General features: G+C 39.9%; 1 protein-coding gene across 12 annotated transcripts in view; it reads left to right on the top strand.

The window, feature by feature from the left end:
• The window catches only part of ATP2B2 (ATPase plasma membrane Ca2+ transporting 2), a 301,755-nt gene that overhangs the window by 238,148 nt on the left and 43,703 nt on the right, over positions 1-19,904 (top strand). For all 12 annotated transcript variants that reach the window (XM_066558014.1, XM_066558016.1, XM_066558015.1 and 9 more), the window contains 2 exons: positions 13,169-13,410; positions 14,332-14,566. In XM_066558014.1, the coding sequence (XP_066414111.1) occupies positions 13,169-13,410; positions 14,332-14,566 (477 nt within the window). The remainder of the gene's footprint in view (positions 1-13,168; positions 13,411-14,331; positions 14,567-19,904) is intronic.

The following is a 19,904-nucleotide window of genomic DNA, read 5'->3' on the forward strand; positions in this document are numbered from 1 at the left end:
GCAGACTTGAACAAGACTTTAAATTGACTTTCATTGCTGTTCTTTGTGACTGACCTTGCACTTCACAAGATCTATTCATTCGCTTTTAATGTAAACAAAAATATTCTTTTTGAGTCACAGATGACTTAGAAAATTGGTATTAAATGTATGCTAAGTAAAATCAGTGCTTCAATTTCCAGTTCCTGCTTTCTCCTGCAGGTAGAGCCCATTTTTCTGTCAAGCTTGCAGTTTTCTCTTCTTGTGTGTGAAGCTCTTGCCTCCTTTGGGATACAACCAGTTTTATGTCTGGGTTATTTGTGAGTGTGGGAACGTGTCCAGAAATCCTGGGCATTTCTGCTTCTAGGACAGCAAAAGTTCTAGGATGGATGGAAACCTGGAGGATTGTTCCCAGGGATCCATGAGGAGCTCTGGCTTCCCAAAGGCTGTGATGGATCCAGATTCCCAGGGCCATGGGACTGAGCAGGCAGGACACGTGTCCCACAAAATCCTTTTCCCAGCTGGAGCCTTGCAGAGGAAACAGGAAGTTTTCAAATTTTATAAGGATTATTTTAACTTAGTCAAAGTCATCTAGTCCCTTAGCATCACTGAAACAAATGGCAGAGCTGCTGTGCAGGCACCTTGCATGGAAAAGAAGCTTCTAGAAATTGTAAAAAATTAGGATAAATGGAATAAACACTGTGAGCCTGCCTTAAATAAATGGAACGGGATAAATTGAATAAATCTGGGAACCTGACTTAATAAATTGAAGAAATGGAATGGGGTAAGTGGAATAAATGGAAGAAATGGAAGAAATGGAGGAAATGGAATGGGGTAAATGGAATAAATCTGTGAGCCTGCCTTACCTGTGCAGGTGCAAACAGAGCAGTAGAGTGTGCCTGGCTCCTGGTGAGTCCTTGTGGGGACATTGGGACACTTTATCCTTGGGCAATTCTGGATGAGAGTTGGGCAGAAGATGTGGCTCATTGGCCATAGCACCAAGGAAAGCCTTGAACATGTTAAACAGCTCCACTGCAGATTTTATTTTTTTTTAATGCCACTTTTATTTTTCTGTCTTTTCCATTTATTCCATCCCCCTGCATTTCCCCTCACTCCAAAGGCTGGCAGTGCTCAGTGCTGCTGTGATAGGGGCTGTGCATTTGGAAGAGGTGAGAAATGAGATTTTTCTGGGAGAATTTTTTCTCTGAAGAAGGACAGGATGTTCCAGCTCTCCATCACTGCTGTCCCGTTTCCTCCTGAATGAATAATCAGGCACAAATTGGCTGCAGCCTCCGTCTGCTGCTCTGCCCAGCCAAGGCATCATTCCTGGTGTCCTGACAAGGAGAGGGCCTGGCCAGAGCACTGAATTTACAATGCATCCCAAACATTATCCCACCAATCATGCAAAAAAAATAAAATTCCTCTGAGGAAATATATTAGCTAAGCATGGCTCTGACAGATTATATCCACTCGAGCTCATCCATTTGCCTCCCAAAGCCCAAATGGAACAGACCCAAACCAATTTAAAAATAGTTGCAGCAGATACGTGCTGCTAAAGAGGAGCACATTTTGTATCAGCACTGAAAATTTCTGCTCTTGGTGGTTTTAGACTCCTTTGGAGATGGGTGCTTGAAGGAGCCTTCTCCTTACTCTGGAAATGAGTACTATTAACAGAGATCTGTAATTACGATGGGCTATAATCAGGAGCTTCAATCAAGTGAGAAAACTTCCTTTTCCATGTGGCTAGATTTGCTTTGCACTCACTAAATTTAGCTCCTTCCACTGTACAAATGGTTTGTAGCTGAGGTGCCACCAGAAAGGCAGCAAGTATTAAGATTAATCTTTGCCTTGGTTTGGTCTTTCTAGAAATTTATTTCCCCATCTGGTTCTATTTAATAGAAGAACAGACAATCCCCAGAGTATTGATAAGTTTTCTGCATGTGAAAACTGGATGGACAGATCAGCCACCTGTCAATTCTCTTTCTTTTATGGAAATTCAGGGTTTTGATTCCTGTAAATTCTCTTTCTTTTATGGAAATTCAGGTTTTTGATGCACATCTGTAAAGGTCAGGCATTTTCTGTTATTTAATGCATGATTGAATTCTTGTATGTTATGATTATTATCACAGTTCATATTTTTCAGATGGTGGGACTGGGTTTTGGTGGATTTTTGATTAAATTCTTGTAAATTATCATTCTTATTATCACAGTTCATATTTTTCAGATGGTGGGACTGGGTTTTGGTGGATTTTTGTGCAAGGGGATGTTTGGTTGATTGGTTTTTCCACTCCTAATTAGCTAAAAGAAGCATGGAGGAGGCAATACAAATAGCAATGAGAGTGGGTATATGTAGATGCCATGGAATGGGTCATGGGTTTCACACTTTGTGGTTGAAATTCATGCAGGATTGCCAGACAAAAACAGGCATGAGAGGCAACTCAGGTTACCAGTGGAGGTGTTTTTAAAAAATGTGATTAATTTTGATTACAAGAGTAAAATAGTTAATAAAAGGTGATGAGATTTGAGGATCACATGGTCAGAATTATTGAATATTACTATTGGCTTGGTGGGAGAAAGGATTGAGATGTGAGGGGAAAATCTGTTGATAAATGATTTAAGTGTGTAGTAGAGTGGCTCCAAGGACATTTTCCAGATGTACAGGTGCTGATTAGACTGGAGAAAATGTATCTCTGCTTTTCCTTGAACCTAAAAGGTGAGGTTTCAGCCCTAAGGCAGTTGCTTTAAGGCTTTTAATGTTGGCCAACCCCATGTAAATCCCAGTGTTGGGTCTAATTTGGAAATATGCTTTTTGAACTGGGTACATTGCCTTGGAACTGGAGTTTTCCTACCTGATGAGCTCCACCCCAGGCAGTTCCTGTCCTGTTTGCTCTGTCTGCAGCTCTCACAGAGCCAGCCCAGGACCAGCAGGCTGTAAAACCTGAGTTTAACAGATCTAACCCAAGGCAGCAGCTCTTGGGTGCCATTAGTTACAGCCCTGCCATTAAGTGCAACTTCTCTTGTGAAATGAAAAATGCTCAGCTTGGTTGTTGCTCATGACAGTTTGGGGAGTGTTTGCCAAAGGTATTGGAGGATTCATTAGAAATTTATGAAATCTCTTCATCTGCTCCTAATTTTCACCAGTTTGGTTTAGAAATTGTCCCTTTGTCACTGTGGTCTGAGTTCTGCTGATATTGGTGACAGGAGAAGTGCTGAGGCTTTCTTTACAAAAAACTCAAAGAGAATCCCTGTACTTAGGCTATGTTTAAAGTAAATTAGGTTTTGATTAAAGTAAGTTAATAACAATTGGTGTGTCTAATTACTTTGATTATATAGGTTACTTGTGAACAGTTCTTGTTGCACTTAAAGCTGGGATGGTGCCAGGATAAATCCAAGAATTGCCAGTTCCCTGGGGCTGCACAAAAGGACAAGAGTGCAGGTTTTTACTGGAAAGGGAATAGGGAATATTCCAAATTTAGAGCTAAATTGTCATGAAATGGCACATTTTAAGGGAGTGTAGGAATGGGTTTGATCAATAACAATAGGAAGATCCCTAAATACAGATGAATATCTTACAGTGAAATAAGTACCCCAAGTTTCCTCTGAGGGAAATGTAGAGAAAAATCTGTGCCAGTAAAATTCAGTTGAATCTCATCTGGAAACAGCAAGGCTGGAGGATCCTGGTCCTAGCTAAGAATTGATCAGTAGTGTCATAACAAGGCAGAGTTCCTTCTTTGCACTGTAGTGCATTATGTACCCCTGGTGAAACCCAGCCATGAATTATTGTCATTTGGAATGGGGAGATTTTTCATAATTAGTTTTGGTTTTTAAATTAAAAGACTTCCAGCCTTCGGTTTTAATTATATTTATCTTGAAATGTAGACAATTTATTACAAAAGGAAAAAGTTCAAATGAGAGAACCAGAAAGGATTAGGAAATGGAGAGGAATAATTCACATCTTTATGTTATGGAATCACTGCTGAACTGTGATGTATAAATGTAACATCTCTGTCAGTGTTTGGTTCCTTAGAATAGGTATTGTTAAATTACATGTGCAGGACCTTATGGATAGATATTCTTAATTTTTAAAAGTTATCAGTTGTTTCATTTATAGTTTGAAATCAGAAAACCTTGCTCTGGTCCAAATTAAATTAATTGCATTGATAAATGTGGTTAAATTTAGCTTTGCTAACTACTTCTGCTAGAGCTATCCCTCTATTTATCTGGCTGTGAAACTGAAAGAAATAGTAATTTTTGTTTGAATTAGTGGTGAGGGTGGTCAAACACTGGCACAGGTTGCTCACAGAATTGTGGAGTTTCCTTCTCTGCAGATATTCAGAACCTCACTGGACACAGCCCCGAGCAACTCTCTAATTTTTTAAAAAAATGCATACAAACCTGACATATCCATCTTAAATCAGTGAGAAGAATTATCAATTTTCATGTTTGTGGAAGTATTTTTTTGCCTTTTTTTTTAAAGTGAATCAAAGGCAGATACGTCCTTCAAATTAAAAGGACAAATTATTTGCTATTAAACTTGAAGGGTTTTTATTAAAAAAACCCAACTCTGTGAATGTAAAAATAGGTGAGATTCAAAGAGAGGGGGAGTGGGGACTGTCACACCAGCCTCTCAGCCTGTTCTTCATGCCTGATTTCCCCTTCTTCCAGAGCCACTGGTGGGGGCATTCATGGGCTCTATCCTTTTGTGTCCCTGTTCTGTGAGCTGAAAGGAGCACGAGTCCATCTTCACTGAGCCACATCAGCACTGCTCCCTCAGCCTTGCTGCTGGGAAATGTCACCCTGATCCATTGCACAATTCCAGCTGGCCCCCTCTCAGGGGAGCACTGCCTTGCTGGAGTTGCAGGCAAGATGCTGAAATGCACCATTTTTATATCAATTTATAGCTGACCAAACTTGTCCCCAGCTCGAGCAGCAGCAGCAGGAGAATGATGTGGTGCAAAACGTTCCCTTGGTTTGAGCGTCGTTTTCAGGTCGTTTTCAGATAATAGGGAAAAGCATTTCAGATCATAGGGAAAACCATTCAAATTATCCTCCCAAAATTGAAATAATTACCCTGCATCCCAGCTAATCTGAGCCAGGAAGCCTTTGAATATCCTGCAACTGTTGTGGGAGAGCTGATGGTGTGATGGAATTGTACCATCAGTTGTACCTGGATAATTCCATGGTGTGATGGAATTATACCATCAGTTGTACCTGGATAATTCCATGGTGTGATGGAATTATACCATCAGTTGTACCTGGATAATTCCATGGTGTGATGGAATTGTACCATCAGTTGTACCTGGATAATTCCATCACACATGAACCTGCTCTTCAACTGATACAGGAACGAGACAAAAATTCCTGCTACCCTTTTCTTAGGCAGTTTGGGAGCCCTGATATTTAAATAGGTTTAATAACCATGAGGGGTATTAAACCTGAGGGAATTCAGGAACCTCACCAGCCACCAGTGTTGGTTTTCCCAGCTTTTACAGAGATGGGGCAACTGAGAGGCATTTTAGAAGATTTTATTCCATTATCAGTCTTGATTAAGAGTGAGACACAAGAGATGTAAAACTCAACACCATTCCATCAGAATCAACCTATTTCTTAGTTACAATCCCTTATAAATGTTTTTCCCTATTAGCTTTTGCCACACAGTGCTGCTATTGTTTCTAATACCACTCACCTGTAGTATTTTCCCCATGTGGTCCTGTTACAATGCATCTTTCACAGCATGCCACTGTAGTTCCCATCAAAAACTCACTTCTATTTTTATTCCCCACTAAAACAATACATCTCTCCCCCATACTATAAGTCTTTACACCACAAAAAAAACAAATAATCATTATCTTGCCTTCACAAATATAACAGTAATCATAAATTCACTTTACAAACACAATAAAACTCCTCCAATTCCTATAAAACACCCATAAGTACTACTAAATTCCAATCACTCAACCAAAACACATAAAAAATTATAAAAACATCTACACCAATATCCAACAGATTTGTAATATTAACTATATAATTAGGCCTCTATTCAATGATACCTATATATATATTAATACCTATAATATTAACTATTTTACCACAAGGAATTAAACTGCAAATCAATTATAACCATTCATTACTAATACATTCCACCCAAAAACCATAAAATACTAAATCAAATCTCTCACACTAGAGCGAACTCTGAATGTAGAACTTTGTTATTATGAAATAATCTTGTTTATATTTTTGATTCCAGTCTTCAGATTTTGCATCCTCGCTGGGGGTTTCATTGTGCTTTCATTTTAGGTTGTCTACATGTGGGATGAGCTGGCAATTCCTTCCCTGCCAGCCAGGGTTTGGAATAAATTCCCTTGGTTTTGAGAAGCATTTGGTGCCTAAAGGAAATAGTGAGAACTTGAGGTGATTTGTTTGGTGCCATTTTCCCAAGAGATGGAACTGCTGTGGATCTTGGGGTTTTGTGGGTGATGGGAAGCAGAAGGAATTAGCTTCTAAATCTCATTTTTTCTGTTTTCAGAGTAGAAATATGGGGGGACACCAATAACAGGCAGCCCTGGGGAAATTTTAGCTATTTATTTATTTAAGTGATTATTTATTATTTACCTCTCTGCATCCTGCTTTGGTTCAGTCCTGTTTGATGCCTGGGAATGCTGCTGATGTGCTGGATCGTTGATACAATCAGTAAAACCCAATTTTTTTCTCTTGATCCTGTTCCTCCCTCCAATTTTGAGTTTAAACTTTCTCATTTTACAACAGCTCCGTGCCCTCCTGTCTGCTACAGAGATGTTTAAGTGTTTAAATCATGCAGGAAATGTATCAGGAGAAAAGGGAGAGAACTGGCAATACAATGGGAATTAGCAAAAACCACTTGTGCTTCTCCCATCACCCTCTGTTTGATTCTTTTTCTCTGCAGATTCGTGGCACTGTGAGAGGTGAATGTTGTCTTTTTTCTGTTCTCTGCCAGAAGCTCTTCACAATCAAAGTTCCTGGTTAAGCCTATAATGATTTTATTTTAGAGGAGCTGTATTAACACAGCTCCTCTAACATTTCATATTTTTCTGTCTTCTGTGCAAGCACTGTGTAACACCATTATGTACCACATGTAACAAATCCAATAATATTTGGAAAATATATCCAATCTCAGGTACCAGGGCATGTAAAGCATCTGCTAAAGGCTTTCCAAACATTTTTTGTTGTCTGTTTTCGAGCTAATTTCCAAATGTATGAGCCAGAGGGCTTTGAAATTCTGGATTTGCAATCATTGGACCCAAAAATGGTGCAAACTTGTCAAAGTCAGGGATTAAGAAGCTCGTTCTCCTTAAGGGTTGGGGACCTCTAGTTCTTGGGAATTGTGAAGGGAGAGATCTGTATCAGCTCAGTGTAAAAATATGCTTAATCTTTTGAGGGTTAAAAGGAGATCAATTTACTTTCTGGTGAACAGGTGATATAAGTGAACATAAATATAAATGAACATAAATATAAATGAATAGAAATATAAGTGAATGGGAACACTGACGTGAAGCTACTCAGCACTGTGCAAAAGAACCGGAAAAAACCACCTAAGCTTCCAAGTTTGAAGTGCTGGGTTCTAAATGCAGTGAGGGAGCTCAGGAGGGTGTGGAAGTCCTGCAGTCTGGGTCCCCTGGTGCCAGGCAGGTTACACAACCAGCCCCAAGTTCATAACTGCTCTTCTCCAATCCCTTCTGCTGACCCCAATTCAAGCTGACTTTTGACTTTATTTGAACTGAATTTCAGCAGCCCTGTACCTTGCAGGGCTGGTTCTGAGCTGGGAAGCAGCTGTGTGGCACCACAAATCATCCTGCTCTGTGTAAAGCACAGGCAACTTGTTCACCATGAGCATGGAAACTTCCAAACCGTGCAGGAACAAATTGGGATCAATGATGTTATTCCAGGTCTGCCCTCGAGCTTGCAAGGATCCCAGTCTACACAGATAGAAAAGATTGTTTTTATTCCCATGTGGAAATAAATTCCCAGCATTTTAAGGGTGCACAGCTGCTGCCAGGTGTTTGCAGGGAATCTGTTCTTATCTCACTCCGGGGGTTGATGTATTTCTGATTTTCCTCCCCACACCATCTCAGGGGGAAGGGGTAGTGAGCAAGAGGCTCCTTTTGTGGTTTCCAGCTGGGGTTAAACCATTGCTCTGGCTCCAGAATCCCAGAGAAACTCCAAACACAAATTCCCAACCAGCTGAGGGCTGGTATTTCACTGCCTTCCTCTTACCAACAGAGCTTCTGGAACTGTTTCCCAATTTGTAATGGGAAAATTTATTTAGTCCAGCAAAGTTTTCAATTCTTAATCCTTGACTAAAAAAGACTCACCCCTTTCATTTTTGCAGCTTTTCTCTAAGAGAAACAGGCAAAATCTCTGTTGTTTTAGCTTGAAGTCAGTTGAAGGAAGATATATCTGCAAAAAGCTGGAATATTTGGTTATAAATTGGGATGTTTTAATCTTGCTTTAGATGTCTTGCATTAAAATATTGATTAAAATTATGTAGCAAGGGAATCTCTCTGATAGGACCACAGTTCTTTAGTAGTTCTTTTTGCAATATTAGGAATTCAAAAATAAAAATATCACGTGGTTTGAACAGCATTCAACCTTGTTGGTTATTTTAAATTTTACATATGACATGTTTAATTATACAGAGAAAAATTCCTGTGCATCCTGGTCCATTTTGTCTTTTGTTTGAGTAATTAGAGTATGAAGTGGAAATCTTTTGCAATTCAATTTCAAAAAGTTTTTGTTTTCCTCTGTTTTCCTGTTGAGATGCTGGGCTGAAATAGAACACTCAATAGTGATATGGTATTCCAGCAAAGCTCATTTTCAGCGTTAATAAATTAGAATATTTAATGTCATTGTTATTCTGAAGGAGTAGTTCAACCTGTAGAACACAGGAGAATTTCATACAACAAATTAAGGCTTCAGATAATATAGAAAATCCTGACATTTTAATGTAGAAGGACTTCTTGGGTCTTCTTGCAGAGAAGAAAGGGAAGTTTAGCATGGAGTTAGGACAAAAATGGGAATTATTTCCTAATCTAATTTTACAAGTTGGATCACCTCTTTAAGTTATGCCCAGAATGTTATCTTTCTTCTTAAAACCTTTTATTAGTCAATTATTTCCTAGTGCAACAATTCTGAAGATTCCCTTTGTAATCCAAACTCAGTACCAGGTCAATACTGGCTTTGGATTGGTATTTTTAAGCCTTGGTAATGCAGCTGTAGTTTGACCTAGAAACCTATTTTGATGTGCTGGGTGTAACCAGGGCTTTTTAAACATCTGTCAGGGGGTTCTTCTGCATGTGAGTAGCTGCTTGCAATTGAAATGTTGTGGGGAAATAATCCAAAGGCTTGGGAGAGATGTTTGAAAAAATTTTGCAAGGGTCATGACTGGAGGAGGATCCTGGCTCAGTCCCTTGCAAGCAGGTGATGGAACAGATTGCAGGTGACCTGTGGGGAGCAGAAGGGCCTTGCTGGAGCTCCCTGTGGTAAATCTCAGCTCAAAGCCTTCCCCTCTTCCCGCTTCCAAGGGTTATGGTGCCTTTTTGGAGCTGCCTAAAACCAGAGGCCAGGCAGAATTAAGGGAATAAAAAGCAGTTCTATTTTTTGAAGGGCCTTCAGGTACATTTCAGGCAGATGAAATGCTCCAGGGGCTAAACCCACAAATGGACAATGTTTCACAGGTTTTTATACTTTTATAAGTTTGGTCCATTTGCATACTGGGGGTTCTGCTTGGGGTTTTGCACTTGTCATCCCTGAATTTCCAGCTAGCCCATTACTCTGTCTCTAATTAAACTCAAATGATGAATATTTGTCAGGCTTTAGAGATGTTTGTTGTGAAACCAGCTGCACCTGTTAATAAATGGGGGAGCAGCACTGCCAGGAATGTAGCAGTGTAAATAACGATGGCAGTGGTTGTTCAAAGTTCCCACTCTGCTAAAATCAATATTAAATTGAGGAATATTAGAGTGATGCCTTGTCAGAGCCATCTAAATCAGAGGCCAGATAGAATTAAGGGAATAAAAAGCAGTTCTGTTTATTGAAGGGCCTGCAGGTACATTTAGGGCAGATGAAATCCCCCAGGGCCTACACCCAAAAATGAACCAGGGCTCACAGGTTTTTATACTTTTGTAAGTTTGGTCCATCTGCACATTGGGGGTTCATCTGCCAATTCCAGCTGCAGGTAATGAAGTCATTGAGCCCAAGTTTGCTCCCCCCAAGTCCCTTTTGTTCCCATCTCTGGGCCCTGGGGCAGTGAGGTGTCCTTGATTGCCAGGCCTGGAGAGGAATTGTTGTGTGTGCCCAAAATGGGGAAGCTGCAGCTGACACTGGGTGTGCAGTTTGGAGTGACACACTAAAGAGCTACAGGATTGCAAATATGTGAAAAATATAAAAGCTAAAATGCTAAGGCATCAGTTCCATGCTCTGAGGGGTCACTGAAGCTGCTCCCAGTGAATCCTTCCAGAGTAACCCCATCGGGCTGTCCTTGTTTTCCAGGTGCCATGAACCGCAGAATTCAGCGAGAAATAAATTTAGCTGCAGCCCAGCAGGAAGTTTCAGAGGCAGCAGCTTCTGCAAGGGATTGTCAAGAACAATCTGCAAGGAGGCTGCTCCTGGCATATAGATTTTGAGCTGGAACAGTGCAGGGAAGGAAGTGCTCCGTGCCAGCTCTCAGCACCATATGCTTGCCCCTAATGTAATGCACAAAGAATATGGAGACAGCAGCTGCTCTGCAGGGAGGTGGCCACTTGTTAGATTTTGAAACCCTTCTGAAGTGTCTGTTCCTTTTCTTTTCATGGGTATTTTTTTTCCCCCCTTGCTTACGTATTTGCATTCAAAAGATGTTCCCTGAAAGGAATCTATTTTTAGGCTGTGGTAAGAACAGGGGAGTGTGATCTACTTTTTGTTGAAATAAAGGTGATTTTGGAAGGACTCTGATAGTTTTTTGTATTGAGAAATTGTATTGAGCAGGTTTTTATTTTCTTGATTTCTTTGGCATCAGGGCATGATGAAATCATATCTATAAATTAATTATTGTCTAGAGCTGTCTGACTTTGATGGAAAACTTTGTCTTTCTTTGGGTTCCAAGAGTGTTCCAGTGGCCTGACCACATTCACATTTAATTCAGTGACAATTTTCATTGAGTTCAGTCGCAAAGAGAAGCATAAATGAGGATTTAGATCCAAAATGAGAGGAGTTGGATTTAATATGCCCAGGGGAGTGGATCTTCCCTGGCACCCATCACTACCCAGGCACTGAAGTTGGTTCCTCTGTTGCTTTGAGAAACCTGAAGTTCCTGGCAGATTTCAGGAACTCTGTGCCTGCAATGCCAGGAACACAAAACTTATTTAAGTAAACAAAACTGGATTTTAAAAGGTATTTTTTTGACTCCACTGAATTCCAGATACACCTCGCTATGAGCACTTCCATTTTGAATTAGAGATTCTTAAATGAATTTGAGAATCCAGAGGGAAGTTACATCACAGTATAATGAGGTTACAGCAGGACAAGTTGTTATAGCAGGTAATAAAATTAATGTTATCTCCCTGGCATTTTTGCTGAATGTCAGTGTTTTACAGTGACCCTGGAGTGATGTTAAAATGTCACAGCAACACCAGAGTGACCCATATTAGTCAGTAAAAATGATGGTTCACATAAAAGAAAGATGTTACAATCCTTTTTGGAAGGATAAATCTCTTTCAGACACATTTTTGGGTTATTCTGTGTTGTTCTTTGTAGCTGCTTCTCTCTGAAAAAAAAACAAACAAAGACATTAATCTACCTGTCACCAGGTATCCAGGTATCAATCTTCCTGCTGGTAGGGAGATGATTCTTTTGGAAAAATTAATGTTTATTTGTTTGCTTCAGTTCTAGAAGTCTGTTATCTAGCTGACCTTCATTTTCAAACCAGCTGCAATTGGTGGTTTTCTGGGATAATTAATTCCTAATGCTCATTTCAAAGTTCCCCTTTTCCCTTTTGGTGGCCATACTTGTTGCAAGAATTCAAATCCAGTAGGGTGGCTGATTTGCAGCTTTAATCATTCCCTTTGTGTGCCCTCATCCCAGTGATGGACAATGTAGGAAGTTCTATCTATTAGGAATCCCATTGCTGAAGTAAACTGGATTTTAAAGTGAAATTAAATACGGATTCTGAATACAGTCCTGCAGTCCTAATTCTGCAAAATGTGAGGTCAATTTTTAACTCACATTGAGAATGATGACTTAGAGTCTTGGCTTGAGCCAAATCAAAATCTGTTTTCAGTGCAAATTAAAGCTGTGAGATGATTTCCTGTTTTTATTCGCATAAGGGCAGTTTAGCCCTGGCTTAAGGAACACTTTTTAATTCTACTGAGCATAAGAAACTGCAAGTTATCATTAGCTTATAGTTCACACATTGGCCACTTGAAGTCTAGGGTCCTGGCACAGGAATATTTTGTTTGGGGTGTACAACACTCCCAAGAAAGTTTGTAAATTAAGTGTTTATTTCTGTTTTGAAAGGGAATTTAAAGTCTTCCTTGTCCTTCCTTCTCTCCTTCAGAAGGATTAAGAATTGGTAGAAGTAGCACAGTGTTCAGTCTACTCCATTTTCACTAACATACGTAGAATTTATTTGTCTGAAGCAGCAGACTAAAGTAATTCTAGAAACGAATACATTTAGATACAGGACTATTATTTCATAGATTTTTTTTCACTGAGATTTGTTGTTATGGTTGCATGGAGATTTATTTTTATATAAAAATGCCTGGCAGGAATAAAGAAAAAGATAGAGCTTTCTTTAACTCACTTTTAAAGCTGTGAAAATCAGCAAACCAATGGAATTCTAAGCAAGAGAGAAAAGGAAATCCTCTGTTCATGACAAGTGAGAATTGCTTGGTTTTCAGCCTAAGGAAAGTTACTTCCTTTTTAATGGATTGCCCAACCATCACAAGCTGCCAATGGCTAATTTAAGAAAAAAGAAATGCAAGAGACCAAATGTGGCAAATATGGTCAAGAGAAACGTTTCTCCTTGTGAGGAGATGCTTCAGGTCTGTTGGAGCTCCATGGAATTTTTACCTTGATTTTAAAAACTGCAAGACTCGTGGCTGCACAGCTCAGATATTAAACTTAAGAACTGTGAGAAAAATGAGAGAAATTAATCTCCATTTTTTTTTTCTCCTCTCTCCAGCCACCAGAGAAAGAGGGCGGGCTGCCTCGCCAGGTGGGCAACAAGACGGAGTGTGGGCTCCTGGGGTTTGTGCTGGATCTGAAGCAGGATTACGAGCCCGTCCGCAGCCTCATCCCCGAGGAGAAGCTCTACAAAGTTTACACCTTCAACTCCGTGAGGAAGTCCATGAGCACGGTGATCAAAATGCCCGACGGCAGCTTCCGCATGTACAGCAAGGGAGCCTCTGAGATTGTTCTCAAGAAGTGAGTGCATTGCATCCCTGGCCTCGTTTTTTTCCAAAATTCAAAGCATCCTGATGCTAAAATGTGGGAATTCTGGTGTTTGGAGTTTGCTGCCTGCACCAGAAATGGGACACACCTTAGCAGCATGAGCTAAATTATTGTTTTTTTAATTTTTAAGTGCTTCTGGGAAATTGATTTGTTTTTCTTACCAAAGAATTGGGTCTGCTCTTGGTAATTTGTAAATAGATTCTTTATGTTCAACCCATTTGGAAAATAAGCACTTTTCAATTTCACTGCAAGCAGCCAGCTCTTTGATTATTGAGAAAATAATGCATGAAGGGTTCTTGGTGTCTGTGCAATAAATTTCAAATTCTCTCTGATATTTCAGCAGTGAATCTTCTAGAAATTTACATTAGAAACTTAAAACCCGACATCAGAAGAGGAAAGCATTGACTGAAATGAGCTTATACAGGAAATACTTTGACAGTCATGCAGATGCACACTTGATGCTTTTTTGGGACTACCTAAAAACAGAACCCAGACAGAACTAAGGGAATAAAAATCAGTTCTATTTATTGAAGGGCCTGCAGGTACATTTGGGCAGATGAAGGTCACAGGTTTTTATACTTTTATAAGTTTGGTCCATCTGCACATTGGGGGTTCATCTGCCAATCCCAGCTGCAGGTAATGAAGTCATTGAGCCCAAGTTTGCTCCCCCCAAGTCCCTTTTGTTCCCATCTCTGGGCCCTGGGGCAGTGAGGTGTCCTTGATTGCCAGGGCTGGAGAGGAATTGTTGTGTGTGCCCAAAATGGGAAAGCTGCAGCTGACACTGGGTGTGCAGTTTGGAGTGAACTGCAGGAGTACAAATAAATGAAAAATATAAAGGCTAAAATGCTAAGGCATCACACTCAGTTTTTATTCTCTTTTCCCTGCCCAAACCAGGTGTTCCAGGATCCTCAACGCGGCTGGGGAACCGCGCATCTTCAGGCCCCGCGACAGGGACGAGATGGTGAAGAAGGTGATTGAGCCCATGGCCTGTGATGGGCTGAGAACCATCTGTGTGGCCTTCAGAGACTTCCCCAGCAGCCCTGAGCCTGACTGGGACAACGAGAATGACATCTTATCTGACCTGACTTGCATCTGTGTCGTTGGCATTGAAGACCCAGTAAGGCCAGAGGTATGTCCAATTTTTATCTTGTGTAAAACTGGACATAACCTGAAGGGTTTCTTACAGGTTTTATCTCTTTTTTTAAATTAGTTCTTTTGAAGAAGCTGAAAATCAGCTTTAGAAATGGGTTTTACTTGATAAAAAGCCAAATAATTAAGGTGATAAAATTCAACTATATTTAAATAAAGGAATACAGGGCTTTCTGCAGTGCAGGATTGAAATGATCAGCAGAGGTTTTGTAATGCTCCCACATGTTAAAGAATTTTCCTTTAAGCAGTGCAGTGATGTACAACTCTGAAAGAGGGGAAGACAAGTGCAGTGATTAAAATTGCCATGGTTATAATGACAGTTTCCAGAGAAACTGGAGTTTTTGCCATTTATTGTAATAGTTGTCACTTTACTTAAGATTGTACCTGGTGACTGCTCAGGAAAACTTGTTTTTGATGTTGTATTTGAAGAAGGAAAGGCGCAGTTGTCATGGATATCACATTTACATGGAGTGTACAAATATATATAAAATTTCAGAGTAAATCATTAGCAGGTGTGCACATGGGAAACACACCCCTGCTTCTACACTTGTAAATTACATTCCTAAAGAAAGTCAGAAAGGGTTAAGTTAGAGAATTCTGATCTCTCTATTGGTGCTTGATAATTAATGGAGAATTATGAATTCCAATGTGGGGTTTGAAAATGGTGACAGTACCTTTGGAGCTAGCACGACACAACCCCAGGTACCAACTGCACCAAGACTGTGCCTTGCCTCAGAATGGATTTTATTGGCTTTTTCTCCTCAATATGAAGGTTAAAATAAAAAGTAAATCTTGTGTAGGTGACAACTGGATGATAAACTCCTTATCTCCACACAGAGCAGATAAACAGCATCCACTTTATCTGTCATCAGATGGTCTCCTGCTGCTAATGCATCTGTCCCCACGGCTGACATTGCAAGCCTTTCAAAATGTTGGAAAATGTCCTTTAGAAGTTCTGTCTGCAGTGCTCCTTTAATGCTCCAGCTCACACAGACGGATATTTTGCAGAAAATATTTTGCAGAAAATATAGATATTTTCAGAAATATTTTGTCAGTGGCCACTGGAACTGTGAATCAATCCTCTCCCCCTCCTAAACTAAATCATGATCCACGTTAGAAAACAGCTTTAAGTCAGGTTCCGTGTGGTGTGACAGACTGAGGGATTGGGGAGCAGTGGGATTTGCAGTTATTATGGAAAATAGCTGCAAACTCTCCTTTCATGTGATTGTTAGGAGGGTGTTTTGTAAGAAAGCTGCTCTTATCTTGCAGAGAATAATTTTTGAGGAGCTTGAGGTAAAAGTGAATAATTCTGCTAAAAATAGAGGGCAAATCTGACTTCTATGTAAAGAATCAAAGAGATGAAGGCAGGAAAACATCTTATTTCTAAACAAACACTTGAATATTGTATTGAATTTCTTGTAGGTTAGCACCAGAACATGCAGGAACATTTCTATTTTAGTGCAAGACACACGATAAAATATTTGCAATTTCAGAATTTTACCAAATTTTGGACATTTGAGACTTGGGTTTTTGTTTTTTTCCTCCATGTCTCTTTTGACTGCTTCGAAGTAGCAATAACAAAATAAAAATATTTAAACCAATATTTAAATTATTACTACTCTGCACATTATAAGAAGCAGTACCTTAGGGGAAATAAATGAACCAATAAACCCTGAGCCAGGAGAAAAACATAAAGTTCAGAAAACTCTGTAAGTTTGGAATATCTGGCTTGGTTGGAATATTGTGACGTGCGTGTGTGAAATCCCCATTGCTGATGCAAATAGCAAGATGTTGAGCAGTTCTAGGGAATATTTTGCCAAAATGAAATCTGCTCATTAAATTGACTCCCCACTGGAGCTTATGCATTTTCAAAGTGCTTTCTGTAGGGCTAAAAAAAAGAACACAAAAATAAGAATTCTTACTAAAAGTGCTGCTTTATCAATATTCTCAATATTCACCAATATCAGGATTTATTTGGATGGAGGTGATAATTCAGGTAATTCTAATAAAATTGTCCCAGTCCTGGCAGCCTTTACCTTCCCTTCACTTGTATTCCTGTGTTTTCTGGGGAAGAATCAGGATTCTCCTTTTCCCTGAGGGAGTGTTGGGCTGTGCTGTGGATCCTGTAGGACGTGGCTCCTGTGCATCCAGGAATGATCCCAGGTGGGAACCCCAACCAGCTGTCTTGGAGAAATCCTTCCTCCCTCCTGCTTCCAGGGATATTCTTGGGATACTCAGGGAGCTTTCTGGCACTCACATCTCCCCCATACACTAAAAAACCACAATTTGAATGAGTTATTTATCACTGATGTCCAGCAAGTGTTGAGTTTTCTCTGGAATGCCCACCATGGACACCCATGGCTTTTCCATATTCCCAGGTTAATTCAGACACCAGCTTTGTCATCAACAGCTGCTGGATTTAGCAAGCACTGAACTTCTTGCTTGATATTTATATTTTGTGGGTGTGTTTTTTATTTTTCTTTGATAAATACACAGGAAGAGAACAAACGGAGTGATGCCCTTCTCCTGCAGAGATTCTCTGTTGATCCTGACACTCTTTCTGGCTTGATTTTAATGAGCCTGAACTGGCTCACACTGATCTGCCAGAAAACGCCTCCAGTCTGTTATTTCTGGGAGATGAACGTAAATCCCTTCCAAATATCTCCTATTTATTTGTCACCTGATTGGGAAAGATATTCCTGCGTTGGATACTCAGTGCATGCGTGCTTGCATTGGAAATTTTGCTTTGCAGAGGGAAAATAAACCCCAAAAATTGTGAAATGTGTACTTAAGCTCTGCAAAACTGATGGAAAATATCTGCTTCCTCTGCCCACTCAGTCTGCCAACACTCTTTCTCCCTTACAGCAATAAAAAAAATATGAACAATATTTTAACTGTAATTACTGTACACACTATTAAATCAGATACCACCCACCAGCTGTCCAGAAAATGACAAGAGAGGAAAACAGGATGATTTCTCCAGTTAGATGTGAGTTTGAGACCTGTTTGCAACTGGAGCTGTTCTCCCCTGACCTTGCTCAATGGGACTGACCCTTCATGGCAGTATCCTTTCTTTCTGCTTGCACTATAATTTATTTTTCTCCTTCACAGTCCATCCATTGGGCTGGTTTTCCAGATTTCCATCTAAATCTGTCCTGTCCTATACATGAGGGTCACCACAGCTTCAAGTGGCTACCAAAAGCATTTCCAATTGACAAATGGGATTTAGGCAGGATTATGAATGTGGAAACTGGGGAGATCAGGGGTCATTTGCTTAAGGAACAGACTGGAGCTGATCATATATTCCCCTACAGAAACCTATTTCACATCACTAAAAGGCTTCAGGTGGAAATATTTTTTCCAGGGTGTACAACTTGTGGGGAAAATATTCCCAATTAGAGGTGTGGAAATGGGAAGATAAAGCTCTGTCCCTGCATTCTGCCCTTGATTTTGTGATCTGTGTTGACAGAGTCCTGCAAACAGCACGTCCTGTGGGTGGAGGATCTTCCTGGGAATCCTGGGGAAAGTTCTGCTCTGGTCCTTACTGAGGTGTTGGTTTAGGGAGGCATTTTGGAAAGCAGGAACTCCACAAAATGCCTTTAATAAATATTCACAAACCTGGTGTGAAATTATTCCCAGGCTGGGAGAACCATTATCTGTGGTGTGGTGGAGGAGTTTAGGGTTTTCAGTGCCTTCCTGGTCCCAGGAAATCCCTTAAAGCCCAAGGTGTGCTACACTGGCTCAGAGCAATACACTCAGTGGTGTATGTGTAAAGCATTTGTAATATATATCAAGATATAATATATATAATAATATATAATAAAACACACAGTGGTGTCCCCTACTTGTGGCTACAGAGGAAATGAAAATATCTAGAAATGCATAAAATTAGCAGTATAATGTTGGAGATGGTTTTTCCTTTTCTCAGCATTTTCTGCACTAATGGATGAGATGAATCCACTCGAATTGGCATTGAGTTTCACAACACATTTATATCTGTGCTGGAGGTTGTGCACTGAATACAGACAGTAATATCCATTTTGATACCTTTTCTTAAATAGTTGTGTGGTTTTAAAATATTTTTTAATACTTGTGCATTGCCATTTTCTGAGTAAGGCAGATCACTTCCCTTCACTCTGTGAAGGGCTTCAGCCTCCATGATGAATCCTGGGCTGCTCTAGGCTCTTGTAGGTAAAAATGAAATTTAGAGAAGTGGTGCTGTGCTGAACAATGACATCCAGGCTGTTCTGGACATGTTAAACACATTCCTCACTCTCCCACTTTAAATAATATTGCTGTTTTTCTCTTGAAGAAATAACGCTTTCATAACAATAATGCAAAATAATGCAAAAATGTGATGAGACTGAATTAATTGGTTAGTGATATTTACTTAGAAATTATAATTAATTAGGATGTAGTTTAAGGGAACAGAATTTTTTTCCCCATCTGAAACTGAGCTATAAACATGGAACCTTTCTATAGCCTTCATTTACTGAAGTACTGTATTAAACCAGCTTTATTTAATTATTAGAAATCAATCTTTTCTTTTAATGCCTGAATTTATTTTTTTAAAATAAGATGTGTATGATGCCAAGTCAGAACGGAGCCCCTTCATTAATCTCACAGCTCCTGTTATACCCTGAATATATCTCTTTCCCTGATACATTTCCTGTGCAGCAGAAGTTTATCTCATGCATGAAAAGGCATCAGTAAAATCAGGCTTCATTTTAATGATTTTGAAATAAGTAAAATAATAATTTTAAACTCCTGTATTTAGGAATTCCACCTGTTGATAAGCATGAATTAAGTAGTGCTAAATCACAATAACTTTAAAATCTTGAAAGGAAGATTTGGATCAGAAGTAATTTTCTATACAGAATGTTTGTATTGTCCATTCATATTTACATGTGTTGAGTAGTTTTGTTCAGCTGCTAAAGGTCAAAAAAGCTGCAGAGCACTCATTTTTATTCAAGCCAGGAGAAAGTTGTAGGAACTGATCTAAAAGAGAATTTTTTTACTTGATACAAGATTTGCCTTGTTTGTGGAGTGACCCCAACTCCAGAACAGTCAAGTTACAATAAAACACATCTGATTCCCCTTCCTGCTTCAGGCATTCCTTAGCCTGAAATTTTTCTGGATGGGGACACCTGCCTTGTGTTTAACTCTGATCCAGGAGTTTTCTTTGCCCTTGCTTTGCTTCTGTGATGCCTTGGAGGGCCTCTAGAGCAGAGGCCAGGCAAGGTTCAGGGAATAAAGTGGGGATTGATGAAAGCCTTCAGCAGGCACAGCTGGGGCAGCCACAGCCTCCAGAGGCTGCA

This window comes from Molothrus aeneus, chromosome 12, assembly GCF_037042795.1.
Source record: "Molothrus aeneus isolate 106 chromosome 12, BPBGC_Maene_1.0, whole genome shotgun sequence".
In the NCBI taxonomy this organism is placed as follows: domain Eukaryota; kingdom Metazoa; phylum Chordata; class Aves; order Passeriformes; family Icteridae; genus Molothrus; species Molothrus aeneus.